Genomic DNA, 17494 nt, shown 5'->3' on the forward strand with positions numbered 1-17494 from the left:
GTCAAAATACATATATTTGTTGGGAAATGTTGTATTTTTGTCAAAATATCACTGAAGAATTGAAAAGAAAATATAAAAATTAAAAGAAAACAAGGAATCTCTGCACTTTCTGCAGCTGCGCCTACCCCTTTGAAGAAACAGCCAGCCTAGGCTGTGTCATAGATGGTCCAGGCTAGATTCAGGAGCGATAGCCCCACGCTTTGTGTGAGCCGGCTGGTTCAGTCAAGCAGAAGGGTCTGTCTGTCTCATCTGACTGGCAGATGCTCCGATTTGTTTAGCTTCGTGCCTTTTGTTTTTTAGGGTGGGGGATCCTTCTAAACATAGATAGCCGAGAGAACTTAGAAAGAAGCGTGCGTGGCGACTGATGCTCACAGAGCGCCTCTCTCTATCCGTGATGGAAGCATTTCGGCGCCGTGGGAGAGGGAGAGGCCGCGGGGATGTGTGAGGGAGAGAAGCGGAGGAGGAGAAGGAAACGTTTTCTCCTTTCGCCGACCCTTCCTCAGGCCTGAGACTCTTCTGAAGGCTACAGCCAGCCTTCAGCCACCTTCTTTGCAGCAGCGTGCGCCCTGAGCCTCTTCGGCTGCCCAGCGCCAGATGACCCGACGTAAGAGACCCGTCACTTCGAGCGAGGAGAGAGCATGAGGCGAGGCGGCGGGACCTGTCGTCGGGGAGCCTCGCGATGATAATGAAACACCTTCGGGGGCGCAAGAGAGGTGTTTGCGTCTATCTCACTCGCACTCCCGAGAGGAAGCGCTGGAGATTCTCCCCCGTGCGCAAACGGAGGCGTCCAGTTTCTCTCTCCCCTCTTTGTGCATCCCAGATTTCGGGGAGCTAATAGCGCATTGGCCATTCATGGTTTTTGGTTTAGCGACTTTATCCATTAATGATCTGAGGCAGAGAACTCCCGTCTCCTCCACCCAAACAGCGCCCCTTTCTCTCCTGCATACAAAGGCAGCCACATATATAATTTTTTTTATTATTACACTTTCAGAAACTTTAACAAACTAACTTCAATTTCAATATTCTGACAGCCTAGTCAATGACCTCCGGTTGTCACTGCCATGGCACAGGTCAAGTCCCCTTCCGCAGGGCATCTCCACTTTCCGTGAACCTCCCCGAGGTAGAAACTTAGAATCACAGAGTTGGGGTCCAGGGGTCATCTAGTCCAACCCCCTGCAATGCAGGAACCTTTTGCCCAACGTGGGACTCGAACCCACAACCCTCAGATTAAGAGTCTCATGCTCTAATGACTGAGCTAACCCAACTTTTTTATTTGTTTGTTTGCTTGCTTGTAGTTTCTAACTGTTGAAGAAGCGTCGTTCAAAGGAGTAAAGAAAGAGGATTTAAGGCTTCTGGTCCGCTTCAAGCACCCTGATATAACAACATATTGAGCAGGACTAAAAAGCAGTGGTGAAGAATCAAGTTTCCGTCTTCTTTCCCTTTCCCATCCTCTCCCCCTCTCATTACAGTGGTACCTCGGGTTACATACGCCTCAGGTTACATACTCCGCTAACCCAGAAATAGTGCTTCAGGTTAAGAACTTTGCTTCAGGATGAGAACACAAATTGCGTGGCAGCAGCGGGAGGCTCCATTAGCTAAAGTGGTGCTCCAGGTTAAGAAGAGTTTCAGGTTAATAACGGACTTCCGGAACGAATAAAGTACTTAACCTGAGGTACCACTGTATATGTAAAACCTGCTTTTCCATTTAAAACAGACACCGCAGCTCACCGGTGTTTTGCGCTGCCTTGCAGCATAGACCACAAGAGAGAGCCCTGGCACCTTAAAAGCCTTAGCAGCGCCAAACCCGACTGAACTCTGTGACTTTGATAGCCTGGGCAGCCCAGGTGGTTAGAGCATGGGGTTGATAACGCTTGGGAGTAAGCCCTGTTGGGCAGAGTGGGGCTCCCTTCTGCGTGGGCACTGTTAGGATGACATTGCCAGGCTGAGTTGTGTTGCTTTCACACCTGGAAGTAAGCTCGCTGGAGAGACTGACTCCCGCTGCAAGAGAAGCACTGGGGCATGAGAGCATATATTCGAGGTATGTATGTATATATATCAGTGGCGTAGCGTGGGGGGTGCAGGGGGGGGGCCGGCCGCACCGGGCGCAACATCTGGGGGTTAGGGAAATCCACGGGTTAGGGGGCGCAAATCCACGGGTTAGGGGGCGCAAATCCATGGGTTAGGGGGCGCAAATTACTTGCCTTGCCCCGGGTGCTGATAACCCACGCTACGCCACTGATATATATCCCCTAGCCTTTAACTTATCTTACTAAGAGGTTGCCCATGGCATCAGCTCAGGAGCAACCTCAAAGGAAAGTGCGTTTGGGTCTGCAGTGAACTCCGTTGCGCGGCGATGTTTCTCCGTGGCGCTTCCGTTCGCTCAGATTTGCTCGAAGGGGCGTCCCGAGGTGTCCAGGATAAGCGCGCAGAAAATTGTCTTGGAGGGAGAGGCGATGCCATCGAAAGCACTGAGAAGCTCGGTATGACTCCAAGGAAACTTATCTCCCAGCAAGCGTGTGTTGGCTGCCCTTGTTAGGCTGACACCCAAACAAGCAACCGGGCATTCATGGACATCTCATTGCTGATGACTTGAATTGTGGGGCCGAGGCTCGGGTTCAGAGGCGCCTAAGTAACTTCTGTTGGCATCGGCGGAGCTTAATGAACGAATAGATTTATAGGCTGCCTTTGCAGGCTCAGGTCTACCCGTCTAGCTGGCTGGCATACTCCCAAGTAGATAGAGACCAAGATAGAGAACTAGTTAAGGTGGTCTGTAAAGCGTTTGGAAAATCAAACCCCGTTTCGGGTTGCGAACTGGGTTGGGAAGCTAGAGAAAGCCTACCTGGATTGCTAAACTCGCTTGCAGCCCCAACCACAAAGTCTTGAATGCAGTGGGGGGGGGGTTATTATTTATTATTATTTTATTTTTACTGCATATGGGATTTACAGTAGGATTGCATACCTCCTTTGGGGCTAAATGAATCCCGTGGGGTTTTTAAAGCATGGACTGGGTTGTGCGTCGGGTTAAGATCGGGAGCCCGCTGAAATAATTTATTATGTGTTTACTTATCAAACAAGCAAAGGTACGTGAAGGGCGTTCAGACGCGACGATTGCTACCCTTCGGGGAACACAGGTGAGGTCTCAGAGGAAGCTTCGCGGGGGTGGGGAGTGTAGTTGGCTATCGCTTTGGGGGTTCAGCCTAGGACTGAAATGCGAAGGGTTCGCTTGTGTTCCTTTCCCACGGTGTGGTCTAAAGATACGTGAAGCCAACGCGTTGCTGAGATGAAGCAGGAGGACTGGGTCTGGTCCTGCACTTAGATGGGAGATATCCTGGGTTCCATTCTGGAAGACAGACAGACAGACAGACAGACAGACAGACATTTAACCTTGAGACAGCTTCAGCCTCCATGTTAAGAAGGGCCTGGGAGAAGAAACGCCGATATTGCGTCTCTTTCTCCCTGTTCTGCTTTAACTGACGGTCAATTGCTCACGAATCACCAAGCAGATTAAACGCAAAACAAAACAATGCAGGGCAATCGGAAGTTTCCAGGGGATGCAACAAGGCCATCCACATGGCGTGGAAGAGAGGAAGCGCCATGGTGTTTGTTTTTTTGCAGACTGTGTGGTTTGGATGGACTGGGCGAAAGGCCACTCTCCTCGCTCCGCAGAACTCGCCATTCCTCTTGCTGACTGCATTATATTTTTATTATACAGGAGCATCATTTGGACAGGAGACTGCTCTGGTGGTAAGGAATCCAATCACGGCAGCTTGTGCCAGGGGCAAGAAGAAGACCCCCGCAAACAACCAACAGAGAGCCACAAGCTCTTAGCTTGGCCAAGCCCTTGCAGAATGAACGAAACGAACCCTGATCTCTCAGATCTGTTCCCTAGCAGCGCGCTCCCAAAACGATTGATGGCATTAACCGCCGCCGATCTTGATGCTTTGGGTGTTGTTTTATTATTTGTGGAGAAAACAGACATTCCCCATCTCTCTCCTTTCCCCCTCCCTTCCCCACTCCGCCCTCCACACACACACCCCGCAAAGGGCTGAGAAAACTTGAAATAACATCCGAGTCAATACCGCGGTTTGTTATTTTAACTGGGATCCAAGGAAACATCTGAATTTTACCAAGGAAGCCCTCGAGAGGAGAGAAAACAAAACATTAACGCTCAGGCAGGCGGGAGGGCGGCTTTGCGGGGGCGGAGAGAGAGAGATTTGAGCGACTTCATTTCCCCCCTTTCAAGTGAGGATCTCCTTCTGTCCTAAAGATTAACGACCATTTTCTGCCAGCATCACCGACAAACTCTTGATTTAAGGATGGCGGTGCCAAACAGGCCACAGAAGCGAGGAACTGGCTTCTGAAATTCTGAAATACTTTATTTTGGCTGGTGATAGAAACCAGCCTCGACTTTTAAAAAAGATCTCTTTTCTCAGTCTGCCCCTGAACATACAGACACGGAAAGAAATGAGTCCCACTCGATTGAAGGGGAGGAGGAGACAGGCAGCCTGGAACGATTTTTGTTGTTGTTATTTAAGGCGTGTCCAATTTGGGTGCCACTGTTTCCTGCATCATTCAAGGTTGGGGTCCCCAGAAGTTGGCCTCCAGCATAGCTTTTACTCCAGTCACATCTGGAGTCTCACAGGTCCGTCCCCGTCTCCGTCCCCCACACGATCCCTGCGCAATTGAAACGTTTCCAACTTGCAGCCGCGCGCGAAATGACCAGGTTTAGGTTGGTTCGAAATCAAGTTCGCAGGGGAACGAATGCGCGATCCTTGTGGTTAGGGTGGTGGCTGTTCTGTGGCTTAATGAGTACGTGGATAGACAGCAGCAGCGTTGAAAACGCAGTAAAGATCTGTGGAGGAGGAAAAGCACAGCAATAGCACTACAGTGGTACCTCGGGTTACATACGCTTCAGGTTACAGACTCCGTTAACCCAGAAATATTACCTCGGGTTAAGAACTTTGCTTCAGGATGAGAACAGAAATCGTGCAGCGGCTGCGCAGCGCAACAGGAGGCCCCATTAGCTAAAGTGGTGCTTCAGGTTAAGAACAGTTTTAGGTTAAGAAGGGACCTCCGGAACGTATTAAGTACTTAACCCGAGGTACCACTGTACTGCAATTCTGGTAGTAAGAGTAACAACCTTTCTGTCACTTTTTTACGCCTTCTTTCATTGCAAAGGCGGCTTACAAAGGATAATGAAAACTATCAGTTGTCGCCCCTACCCAAAGACACACACAGCCCACAATTGCACAGTGTGTCTGGCTGTTAATTGGAAGGTTGGAGGTTGGAGACCCCCCCCCCATTGGCTGTGGGCAGGATTCCTGCACTGCAGAGGGTTGGACTAGATGACCCTGGGTGTCTCTTCCAACTCTGCGATTCTATGATGAAAAACTAGAAACAGCAGCGGTTTAAATCGAGCAGCGCCCTTGGTGCAAGGAATGCTAGGAGTGGTCCTCTCTGCGACAGCCAATTCGAAGCATGGTTCTTGGAAGTAACTCCTCACCGGGGCCTCACTCCCAGAGCAATACGATGCTACTCCTCCTAACACACGCACACACACACACACACACACGCTTCTCCTGGATTAAACTGCCAGGGGGTGTCTCTCCCCCCCCCCCGCGCGCGCTCTTTTTTCCCTCCCCCTTTTAACATCTCTTTTGTCGGTGCTGGCGAAATGATCTCTGATTTCTATCGAAAAGGACACAGAGCAGGAGGAGGGGGGAAATCAGCAAACGCAGCGCGTTTCCTCTGCAAGTTCAGGGAAGTTTATAAAGTCTGTGTAACTTCCTCTTGGGTGCGTCCAATTCCTGCCACCTTGGGAGAAAGAGGGACCCCCGCCCCCTCGGGCTCCGGGTGAAAACCCCTCTCTGGACATCTCTCTGCCTCTTTCTCCGCACGATCCGCTTCCCTTTAACGTGTCCTCCGAGGCGCTCCTCTTGGCACCCGGCTGCGCTCTGCCCAGTTGGCAACGGGCGCACGTCGAAAACACCTCGGCCAGTTTGTTACGGGTGTTATTTCCGACGGATTCAGTTAAAAAGGGGGTTTTCTTTTTCCCCCTTTTTTTAGAAGAGAGAGAGAGAAACATTTTTTCAAAAAAACCGAAGAGGGCAGGCAGGAAGGAGCTCTTGCAAAAAAAGCAAATATATGACTCAACAATGTTTGTGTTTTGGTTCTGGGTTTTTCGTTGCGCGCGCGGCGGAGCGGCGTCCGAGGGCTTGAGCGCCGTCGTTGCCAAGCGGCGGCCGCTCGGCAGGGGGCGCTGCGCGGGGTCCGAAAAAGCCTCCTGCCGCTGTCGGCGGAGTCGGCGTGGATTGTGAACACAATGTTAAAAAGCGGCCGGGGAGTCCGAGGAGCCCTCAAAGCCCCTGCGCGAGCCGCCCGGAGCCCGCCGAGCTCTGTCTGCTGCTGCTGCTGCTTCAGACGGCAAGGACGGCGACGGCGAGAGGATGGAGCTGAGGGCGGCCGCGGCGCTTTGCCTCTACTGCCTCTGGAGCGCTTGCCGCCTGCGCCCGTGGCAGCTGGACGCCGCCGCCGTCAGGCCCCTGCTGCCCGCCTCGGCAGCGCAAGCGGCAGCCGCCGACGAGGAGAACCTCGACGTCAGAGACGCCGCCGCCTCGGCAGCCTGGAAGGCGAAGCGCGAAGGCGCGTTCCGCAACGGCACGGTGGTGCCTCACGACTACATGGTAGCGCTTTACCACAGCCTGGCCCGGAGCAAGGAGCCTCCTGTGCCCGCCGTCGAAGGAGGCGGACGAGCGGACACCGTCACGGGCTTCGTAGACCAGGCGCAGCCGCGAGGTGAGCTAGCCCGGGTAGGGTGGTGGGTGTGATGGGTTGGGATGCCCAGCGCGCACCTGCGCCCTGGAGCAGGAGCCGTCGAGCCCCGCGCGAGGGGACAGGTGGGACTGCCCAGGACAGATGGGATCCTGTTTGTGGGAGCCGGTTCTTGCGCTCATTGTCTCCGAAGTGAGTCCAGCTTCGCTTGAGACGCTTCCCCCTCTCCTCCTGTGGTCAAATCCCCAAGAAAGCGGTTTGCGTAGGATTGGAGGCTTCACCCGCCCCCTCCCAGCGGACAAAGAATCTGACGGGATCGCCCCAGTTAAACCCAGTTCTTGCTCTACACGGTGGAGGAGAGAGAAGGAAAGGACCTGGATTTGCCTCGGGCAAGCGCCCGACCTTCAGTTACGCCGGGTGTTCCGATTTGGATTGGATACCAATCCAAATTCCACTCCAAAGCGAGAATCGGGATTCTTGCTCGGGATGGTTAGTTTGAAATCAACATTGCCAACCTCTTGGGGTAGGGTAGCAGTCCAAATCTGATGCAAAGTACTCTCGGTTCTTTCAGCTTATACTCTCTAAACGATCTAAAATATTAATCTCGATCTAATGCAAAGCAACAAACGCCCCTCGACTGTGTAATACTGACCTCGTCTCTCTGCACTCTGCGAGTGAGAGGTTGGTCTAAATTTTGCTAATTCGAAAGAAAAAGAGAGTCGCTGCTTGGTTGTTGTTGTTTTTTTGGTGGTTTTAAATGGCAAAACATCAATATATATAATATTTGTGTGTACATCACACCCCACAGGTTTCGAGAAAAATACACCGTGTATCCTCAAGCTGGGGCGGGGCGGACTTAATGTGAACCCAAACTGTTAAATAAATGTTGGCCCGAAGCAAAAGCATATAGGGAGAGGACGGGGAAACCCAGAGAATTGCTGCCGCTACAGTCCTATGAGCGTGTAATTCGACCATACGAAAACAGCCAAGGAAATGTAAAGCTGGAAATAGTTTTGTTTTAAATCCAAGCCGCGAAAGCAGAGGGGTCTATCTAAAACTGCGGTCAGCCCAAACCTGATAGGACACAACCCCAAACTGCGGAGGATTTGCTCACCCCAAATCCAAGGGGTTTAATGGGAAGTCAAATGTGGGAGTTCTGCTCAAGAGCTGCAAAGATTTCTGCAGAGGCTGGCATTCGTTCTCTGACAATCGGTTGCTTTTGAGAGCCAAAGGGAGCTGCAGAAGGAAGGAAGGAAGGAAGGAAGGAAGGAAGGAAGGAAGGGAGAGAGAGAGAGAGAGAGAGAGAGAGAGACAGAGAGAGAGAGAGAGAGGTAGAACTGGACCAATATTTTTTTTGAGAGCAGAAAAGAGGTCAGACCGGACCAGGTAAGATTTTTCAGCTGAAGCGAGAAGCAAGAAAAATCTGTCCAAATGCACTGTGTGGCGGATTTTCTGCAGACTGCAGAGAGCTCAGCGCTGTCCCGCCGCTTCCCTCTCCGGGCCCTCTCTCTTCTGCCAGTGGGTGGGCCAGCTTTTGGCACCCAGCGAGCGTGACAGCTCAGCGGCCCGCTTTGACTCGGGAGGCCACCTGGCGTCGGGCAAAGAGAGCTGAGGTGCATCTGGTTTGCTGGCTGGACGACGGAGTGGGTGGAGATAGCAGGTGTAAGGCAAAGGAGGGAGGGGGGAGGCGGCGGTGGCCGCCGGGCGACCAATCCTCGGGGGCGCCTTCTTCCTCATGCAAATACAGCTCCGCGCAACCTGCCTGCAAGGGTCAGGAGGAGGGTTGAACCACCTTCTTCCCGAGAGCATCGCTGGGCAGGCGGGACTCTTGTCCAGGCAGTGCGCTCCGCGCTCCTGCAAAAGACGCACGGTTCCAGCCGCCTCCCCACGCGTCGCGCGCCACTTTGCGCCCTCCTTCTTCCTGGGCTGGCACAGCCAGGTTGCTAGGGAGGGGGCAGCCCTCTCACCCCGTCACCTGGGGCGGTAAGACTAACGTAGAGCAACTTTATTCCCCCATCCACCCACCCACGTCGCTTCCCTTCCTTTAGCTTTGGGGGGTCCTAGTCTTGGGTGGTGGCATTCCTGTTCCCCCAACTTTGGCAAGGTACGGAAGCGGTGCGGTGGGGTGGGGGGAGGGTGCGCGCGCTCGCGCGGTTTGTTTTACAGTTTGGTTCATCTGGAGCGCATTAATCTGCGCTGGAGGAGCCATTAAAGTGTGGAGAGGTTCAGGACGCTGTAAACGCATTTCGAGTTGGGGGGGGCGCTTCAGCCTGCCTCCCACCGCAACCCCTGTCCCGCTTGCCCTGCCCGGAGCCATTTGGCACGCGACCCCTCTTGGGAAGAAGGTGACACGCAGGAACTGAAGGGAGAGGCCAATTTCTCACCAAAAACGTAAAGAAATCCAAAAGCAAAACAACCCACCGCGCGTGCTCCGCGGGGCGGAAATGGTTTGTTTTCGCCTGCAGCGGACTAACCAACATCTCAAGCCGCTTTTGAGTGCTCCCGCTCCACTCTGCTTCTGACAGCAGCTATTTTATTTACTTAACCGGCCACAATCCAGCCAGTTTTAAAGCAATCAGATTGAAGATGGAGCGATGTAAACACGCGCTCAGTAGCCATCTGTCACGGACGCTTCAGTTAAGATTCCTGCATTGCAGGCGGTTGGGCTGGATGGGCCTTGAGGTTCCTCCCAACTCAACAATTCTGTGATTCCTCTGCAGAGCCCCGGCGCTTAACGGCGCTTTAATTGTGTTCGGCTTTGGGACACCTATTTATTCGTGTGAGTCCCCTTCCCATGAGTTTGCGCCGAGGCTGACGCACAAACCCGTGTTTCAAAACGGGATCAAAGGAAAAATAAACGGCGAAGTCGCAGAAATAAGAAAGAGAACGCGCGACCCAACCGAAGTTAAGCATTTAAAAAATAAAATACAACTGTGTATCTACTTTGGCTGTAACCCTCTCTGCCATAGGAGTTCCGGGACATTATTCGTCTTTTTGTCAAAGGTTGCGCTGCTAAGCATTCTTATTGGGGAGCAAACTTCCCGGTAAACGTGCGTGGTGCACCCCCAAGTCGTTCTTTATTGCGGGTGGTGGAGAGGAGACCATAAGCCCGGAGTTAATTTAGTTTGGGGGTGGGGTGGGGTGGGGTGCGGGGGAAGCGCCAGAGTTGCGCGCTATTTCTAGCAGAACGAAAAACCCAATTTTTCAGGCTGATGGGGGCAGTTTGCACCGATCAACCTGGCTGGTGGAGACATATAAACGTGGAAGGGTTCGATACGCTTCAGAATAGAATACAAGCGAATTAAAAAAAGAGAAAGGACAAAAGGGGATCCCGGGCTATATAGCTGAAAGGAAGTGCTATGTGAGTTCGGCGAAGTTTTGTTCTTTATGGGTCCCCCAGCGCCCATGAAGACGGTCGGCCTCAGGGAGAGAGAGCCCGGAGCCCTCAAAGGGAGGCGAGCGCACGAGTCCGTGGTTCGAGGTTCCGCTGTCCTTAAAAAATTAGGGCGCCGCCAGGCTAACCTTGTCCCTTTTGAGGTGAAAAGGAGGCATGTGGGCTTTGGGCGCAGGATAACTGAATTTAGTATAACTGAATTCAGGGTAGCTGAACACTTAGCACGCACACACATACGAAATTCCTCCTGAAATTGTCGTGTCTGAATGGGTTGAATAGCAGGTCATCATCGCCAGGCGCTGTTGGAAAGATCTCACCGTTCGTTAATGATTGCTCGCAAATAATCTAGCGGCCAAACCCAGCTCAGCATGGAATATCAAGGGGGGTTAACTTCCTAGTGAGAATGTTTAGGAAGGGATCCAACCTATATCCCTTGGTGGATATAGCTATGGTGTAAGTTTTCCCATAAAGGATGCTATCCGTCCCAGGAGGACTGAAAATGCTCCTGTTGTATCTGATTCAGACTTCAACACTGAAGTTAACGGAATTAGATCGATTTATGCTCTGCAATTTCAGAGGTTTAAACGGTAGATCGGTGACCTGGTTTTAAAGAGAGGCAGACCGAGAGATCTTGAGTCGCACGAGCTCCAACCGTGCAATATTTAGTCGTTTGATCGATTGATTTAATTAGGCACCGAGGTTTGCATATGAACAAAATTAAAGTACGTATGAATGAAATAAAAGTGAACTTCGTTTCCAGAGGATATATATATATAATCAATCTCATCTATCAGCTAAATCCAGGGGTGGGGATTGGGGAAAATGTCCCATCCTCCCTTCTGATATTGTTGGACCACCTGTCCATTGGCCAGATGTTGGTTGAGCTGGAAGTCCACCAACATCTGGAAAACCACAGCTTCCTCGCTCCTGCATGTATCTAGGTCTAGGTCTAGGGGACCAGCTGCGTGGCTGGACCTTCCCGTTAGTAAATATCATAAGCAGTAGCTTATTTCTTCCCGTTTCTACTAGAAGGGTAAACACGAAAAAGTGGGTCTGTTTGCATTCCGGTCTGCGAGTTTATGCACATTCATATGCGCGTTTCACTTCATCCCCCGCCCCCGCCCTAAGGATTCTATACATATATAAATTAATCCACCCCACCTGAGGGAGTTGAACAGGTGAAGCACCTGCTGAAAGCAATGGGTTTTGTGAGAACTTAAAAACCGGAGCCATTTATTGCAGCATAAGCTTCTGAAGACTGGAAGCTTATGCGGTTCCTGAAAACTTTCGCCGCGGTAAAACTGCGGGCATTTAAGGTGTCTCAATACCCTTTTGGCAAGTTTTTGCCGCAACACGGGAAAACCCCCACTCTGAATATGGGTACTGGAATCTCGTGGGACTTGGGCTGGGTCGCGGCTCTGCTCAGTGCCAACAAAGGAAAAGGAAAGCCTTCGTCGGAAGCAGCCCGGGTTTCGGGGGGGGGGGGCTGAAACCGAGAAGCCCTCTGTGCAGGCCCATTGACTTCTGAGAGGGCCCCCCCAAATCTCTCTTTGAAGGCAAAGAGGGAGGAAGGAGGACTCGACACCGGGGAATATCTGTCCGAGCTGCTTGCTTTCCCTCTTAGGAATCTGTTTCCAAGAGCGCAGCGCAGGGCCCGCAGGCTGCGGTTTATGGGAGTTTCAAAGCAAAACTGACACCAGCTGAGCAATTCAAAGGGGTCTCCTCCTCTCCTTATCTGTTCCTATCCAGACTTTTACGTCAGATTTTTTTTGGGGGGATGGGGGGGAGCAAACAACTCAGCCCGGTGTTTTCCACCCTAGTGGAAATGTTTTCCACCCCAGTGCGTAAGGGGGTCTTTGATTTGAGTTCCCCAGGAAAGCCCTGGGCTATATGAATTAAGACATCAATGAAAGGTTCCTTCTTATCATAGAATTGTAGTTGGAGGGGGGTCCTTGAGGATTCTGGTCCAAGCCCCTGCAATGCAGGAATCTCAACCAAAGCATCCATGACAGATGGCCATCCAACCTCTCCCCCAAAACCTCCAAGGAAGGAGAGTCCACCACCTCCCGATGGAGTCCGTTCCACTTTCTAACAACTCTTACTGTCAGAAACTTCTTCCTGATATTTAGTGGGAATGTCCTTTCTTGTACCTCGAAGCCATGGGTTCGAGTCCTACCCTCCGGAGCAGGAGGAAACAAGCTTGCTCCATCTTCCATGTGACAGATTTTTGAAGATGGCTACTGAACAATCAAAGCGGGACGCGGGTGGCACTGTGGATTAAACCACAGAGCCTAGGACTTGCCAATCAGAAGGTTGGCGGTTCGAATCCCCACAACAGGGTGAGCTGCGGGTGTTTGGTCCCAGCTCCTGCCAACATAGCAGTTCGAAAGTGCAAGTAGATAAATAGGTACCGCTCAGGCAGGAAGGTAAACTGCATTTCCGTGCGCTGCTTAGTCATGCTGGCCACATGACCCGGAAGCTGTACGCCGGCTCCCTCAGCCAATAAAGCGAGATGAGCACTGCAACCTCAGAGTCGGCCACGACTTGACCTAATGACCAGGGGTCCCTTTACCTTTACCAAACTATCAATACTCTAAGCGTCCGCCCCACCAGGTATTAAAGAGCTCCACTTTTCTCTCTCTTCCAAGATATGATCACTTTTTAAAAACAGCAGCAACAACAGATCTTTTAAATGATCCTCAGCAGCTCTCCATTCTTTCCCGTTCTCAAAGTCAACCTGGAAGGGTGGGTTATCATCACCCTTTCAGGATTTACTTAGCAAGGGGAAAATGGAAGAGCGAGTCAATCTGGAAGAGGGAGCAAGTTCAGTTGAAATCCCTGCACACCTATCCTCTCAAACGCGAAGCTGTGGAGCCAATACAGGCTCTTGGCTCCTAGATGGAAGACCCAACTTCGATCGGACCCAACACCCGGCCCCCCCCCCCCCTTTGAGAGTGGCTTCCCCAGCAACACGCTTAAGATCGTGATTCGGAGGCAGCAACCTATTGGAGCCAATGAATAGGATCGCGCTGTAAGAATGATTCCAATAGACGCTCAGCGTATTTTCAGCAATGCCCGTTTTGTGCGTGTATATAAGAAGCGACGCGTAGTGGTGCTGTGCCGGAGGGGCCGCATTTAAAAAATCTTCTTTCCCCTTCTCCTCCTCCCTCCTTTTATTTATTTTAATCCGATTATGTTTATTTGTTGTCACGTCTGATGGGTTTAATCAGTCCCAGGAAAAGGGCCACGCCCGGCTTGGAACATTTACGTGGGAGGGCGGGTGGGAAAGGGTTAAGAATATGTGCGCAGGGTCAGACCCCTTCAACAGCAGTCAGACCCCTAACTAACGCGGCTCAGTCCTCTTTCTCCTCTCTGCGCCCCCAACTCCAAGGATATAGATGGACACACACGTGAACAAAATGATCTTTGGCAGATTGGGAAAATGTTTAACTTGGCAAGGAGGACACAAAAAAGACATGAAACAACCTTCCAGAACCTGCTCGATCCGAGGGCTGGGAAATAAATACAGATGGTTACTGTAAAGATCTTTCTCATTGTCTCTCCCCGAAGGAAGGCGCGGGCTGGCGAGAGGAGGGAGGGACCCAGGCTCGTCTGTTTCAAAGGCAAGCCTCTCCAGGGGCTTGTTTTTCGAAAAGGAGACGAAAAGCAGGTCCAAAACGCACTGTCCTTTTACCTCAGCTGCGCTGTCCGCCCGGCAACCTTAGACCGGGTTTTCTGCACAGGCTCAGAGGTGACGTTGCACATTCCACCAGGCCTGAGCAGCGAGAACGGGTTTCGGAGGAGCTGCTCTGTAAACGGTCCCACAATTGCCCACCCTGTCTATACATGAGAAGCGCGGGGCTTAACTGAACTGTCAGACGCATCCCTTCCCCTTGAATGTCCGGCGCAGCAGCAGTAGGGATAAAAGGGCCTCTGGGTATGTTCAGAAGCCCTTTCTTTCTCCCGTAACAAATAGAATCGTAGATTTAGAGGGGATCCCAGGGTCATCTAGCCCAACCCTCTGCAATACAGGAGCATCCATGACAGATGACCATCCAATCTCAGGACTGGGGCGCTACTGGTCCGGCAACTGACAAAGTAGAGTTCGCTTCATAGGCAGCAGCTTCCTATCAGCAAATTAGGCGCATCCAGGGGCCATGCCTGGTAAGTACGCCTAGCCTGATCCAGGAGAATCCAGACTCGCGGCAGAGGGTTCCCGGGATCCTGCTAGACGACAGCTCCCACCACTGGCCCTGCTGGCTGGGGTTGATGGCAGTTGAAGTCCCCAAGAGACACTTCCAGCTTCCAGGTCTGAGTTGGAGGGAGAGGCCCGGGTAACAAGGCAACCGCGCCGTCGGGCCAGGAGCGGCTTTTAGGGCGCACAGCTCTGCGCTTGCTCTTGATTCACGTTTCCTTCTGTCCCCCTCCTCTCTTTCTGCAGATGACTCTCCGTCGGAAGCGGCGCAGCGCTACCTCTTCGACATCTCCAGCCTGCCCCAGCTGGACGAGGTGGTGGGCGCCGAGCTGCGGATCCTGCGCAAGCCCCCGGGAAACCGGAGCTTGGCCACCTCCCCAGAAGGCCTCCTTCACCGGCTGCTGCTCTCTTCCTGTCCGGAAGGGGAAAGCCACCAACCGGGCCTCTTAGACTCCAGGGCCGGCGACCTCTTGGACTCCGAAGGCCTTTCTTCCTCGTCTCCCAACAAGTGGGAAGTCTTCGACGTGTGGGCAGCCTTGACGGGTGGGGCCGAGGAAGGCGGCAGCCCCCGCCACCCCCGTCCGTCGCTTTGCTTCCTCCTGAGGGTCGTCTCGGAGCAGTCCGGGAGACTCCTCCCGCCGGGACAGCTGGGCTTCCGCAGAGAGCAGCCGTCGGAGCCGCACGAGAGGGCGCTGCTGGTGGTCTTCTCGCGCACCAAGCGGAAGGAGAACCTCTTCAAGGAGATCCGAGAGAAGATCAAGGCTCTGGGCGGCGGTCCCGGGCTCTTGCTGGAGCCCCCTGACTCGGGACAAGATCCCCTAGCCAAGCAGCAGCGGCGCCGCCGTCGGAGGACCACGCTGGCGGGCCGGGCAGCCGGCGGGCGAGGCCACGGCAAGAAGGCCAAGAGCCGCTGCAGCCGGAAAGCCCTGCACGTCAACTTCAAGGAGCTGGGCTGGGACGACTGGATCATCGCGCCCCTGGACTACGAGGCGTACCACTGCGACGGCGTGTGCGACTTCCCTCTGCGCTCGCACCTGGAGCCCACCAACCACGCCATCATCCAGACGCTCATGAACTCCATGGACCCCGACGCCACGCCGCCCAGCTGCTGCGTGCCGTCCAAGCTCAGCCCCATCAGCATCCTGTACATAGACTCCGGCAACAACGTGGTTTACAAACAGTACGAGGATATGGTGGTGGAGACGTGCGGCTGCAGGTAGCGGCGTCGGAAGAAGCGAAGGCCTCTCCTCCTCCTCCTCCCCCCTCCTCGCCTGCTTCGCTTCCCGGCTCAGTGGCGCGCCTCTTGCATGCAGCGAGTTAAGAAGATGCCCAGATTCGCCTCGATGTCCTGCCTTTGGCTGCCTGGTCCGACGGCACTCGTGCATTGTGCGTGTGTGGCATAAAGAGGAGCCATCTTCTTAGGACCCTTCCCCATATAATATTCCAGGGCGCCTGCCCCCTCCCCAAAGTTGATAGGCATTGCCATTCAAATGGTGTGCCTGCCCATCATCATCTGATCGATTATGTAAGGCGGAGCTTCCCTGCCCCCCCCCCTCAATATTTTGTTCCAGGTGGCACCGCTGGCATGTGGAAAAGGGGGGATTTTGCAGGCTTCGTCTCTCTTTTCCTCCCTCCCTCTGCAGATGCTAGTGACCTTTTCCCCCTAGACAATGAGTGAGTGACCTAGCACCCTTCTGTAAGTCTGCACCCCACCAAATGGGCACTTTAAGAGAAGGAAATGGGATGACAGTCTCAAGAACACCTTTGCCAACCACTCTAGGAGGTTAGCTGAGGTGAACCGTTGTGCGTGTGTGAGTGTGTGTGTGTATGAATAATCTGAAGTAGTGATTTTCAAGCTTTTTATCTCCAGTGAAGCCATTTCACATTCACTTTTGTTCATGGTTTTGTTTTGTTTTGAGAGTGTTGGTGGTAGATTGTCTAGGCGGCACACAGTTCTCAATAGTCAGTTTCCTGTGTGAATAGAGGCCTGCAACCCACCAAACATCTCTCTGGGACTGCATGTTATGGGGGAAGATTGAGAGTGGTGGACCAGCCGTCTTTTAAGGCAGTTTGTCTGCCATTACCTATTTGCGATAATGTTCCGGAGGAGCCCCTGAACACAGTTTGGACACCACTGCTCTGTGACACCTCTCTTTTCCCTTTTCCCCTCTCTCTCCTCCCACATTCCTTGACTTTTCTTTCTTTTGGAAGTTTGCTTGCCTCTAGTGGCATATCAAAGAAACAGGCAGCATGTTGTTTAGCTGCAGAATCTCTTAGGCATAATCACCAGGAAGTAAGTGATTCCCTCTGTGTTCAGTGGAGTCTGCTCTCAGGTGAAATCTTGAACGCTTACATGGAGGCAAATCCCACTGAAATAAGAAAGTCTTACTTAAGTACCGTGGTACCTTGGTTGTTGAATGGCTTGGCTCCTGAACAAATTGGCTTCTGAACGCCTCAAACCTGGAAGTAAGTGTTCCGGTTTGTGAACGTTTTTTGGAAGCCGAACGTCCAATATGGCTTCCGCAGCTTCTGCTTGAGTGCGGGAAGCTCCTGCAGCCAATTGGAAGTTGCGCCTTGGTTTTCAAACAGTTCCAGGAGTCGAATGGACTCCCAGACTGGATTAAATTCAAGAACCAAGGTACCACTGTACACACATTTCATATTGCAGTGTAAGGCTGATATTGTTGTGTGCGCACAATTGCCTGGGAGTAAGTGCCATTGAATTCCTTGGGATTTCTGAGTCAACATGCATAGGGATCATGTGTTGCTAATCAACAAATCCTTGGCCGCCGCCCCCCGAACCCTGGTGGATTTTCATAGGACTTACAGTCATACCTCGGGTTACAGACGCTTCAGGTTGCATTTTTTTTGGGTTACGGACCCGCCAAAACCTGGAAGTACCGGAATGGGTTACTTCCAGGTTTCGGTGGTTGCGCATGCGCAAAAGCACTAAATCGCTTTTTGCGCATGCGCAGATGTGCCGAATCGCAACCTGTGCATGTGCAGACATGCCGCTGCAAGTTGTGAACGCTGCGGGTTGCAAACATGCATCCCTCACGGATCATGTTCGCAACCCAAGCATCCACTGTATTTGGAGATGAAAATCCACTGGCCATGCTTGGTGGGTGGCCAAG

The 17494-nt window shown here is 52.5% G+C and overlaps 1 protein-coding gene across 1 annotated transcript; it reads left to right on the forward strand.

Annotated features, from left to right (window-relative positions):
* The first annotated feature begins 6431 nt into the window (after window positions 1-6431).
* Window positions 6432-16733, forward strand: GDF7 (growth differentiation factor 7). The gene is made up of 2 exons (XM_083730810.1): window positions 6432-6795; window positions 14607-16733. The coding sequence occupies exons 1-2, from the start codon at window positions 6447-6449 to the stop codon at window positions 15578-15580; spliced, it is 1323 nt and encodes a 440-aa protein (XP_083586936.1). The 5' UTR covers window positions 6432-6446; the 3' UTR covers window positions 15581-16733.
* The last annotated feature ends 761 nt before the right edge of the window (window positions 16734-17494 follow it).

Source organism: Podarcis gaigeae (genome assembly GCF_964106915.1).
Source record: "Podarcis gaigeae genome assembly, chromosome: 3".
In the NCBI taxonomy this organism is placed as follows: Eukaryota; Metazoa; Chordata; class Lepidosauria; order Squamata; family Lacertidae; genus Podarcis; species Podarcis gaigeae.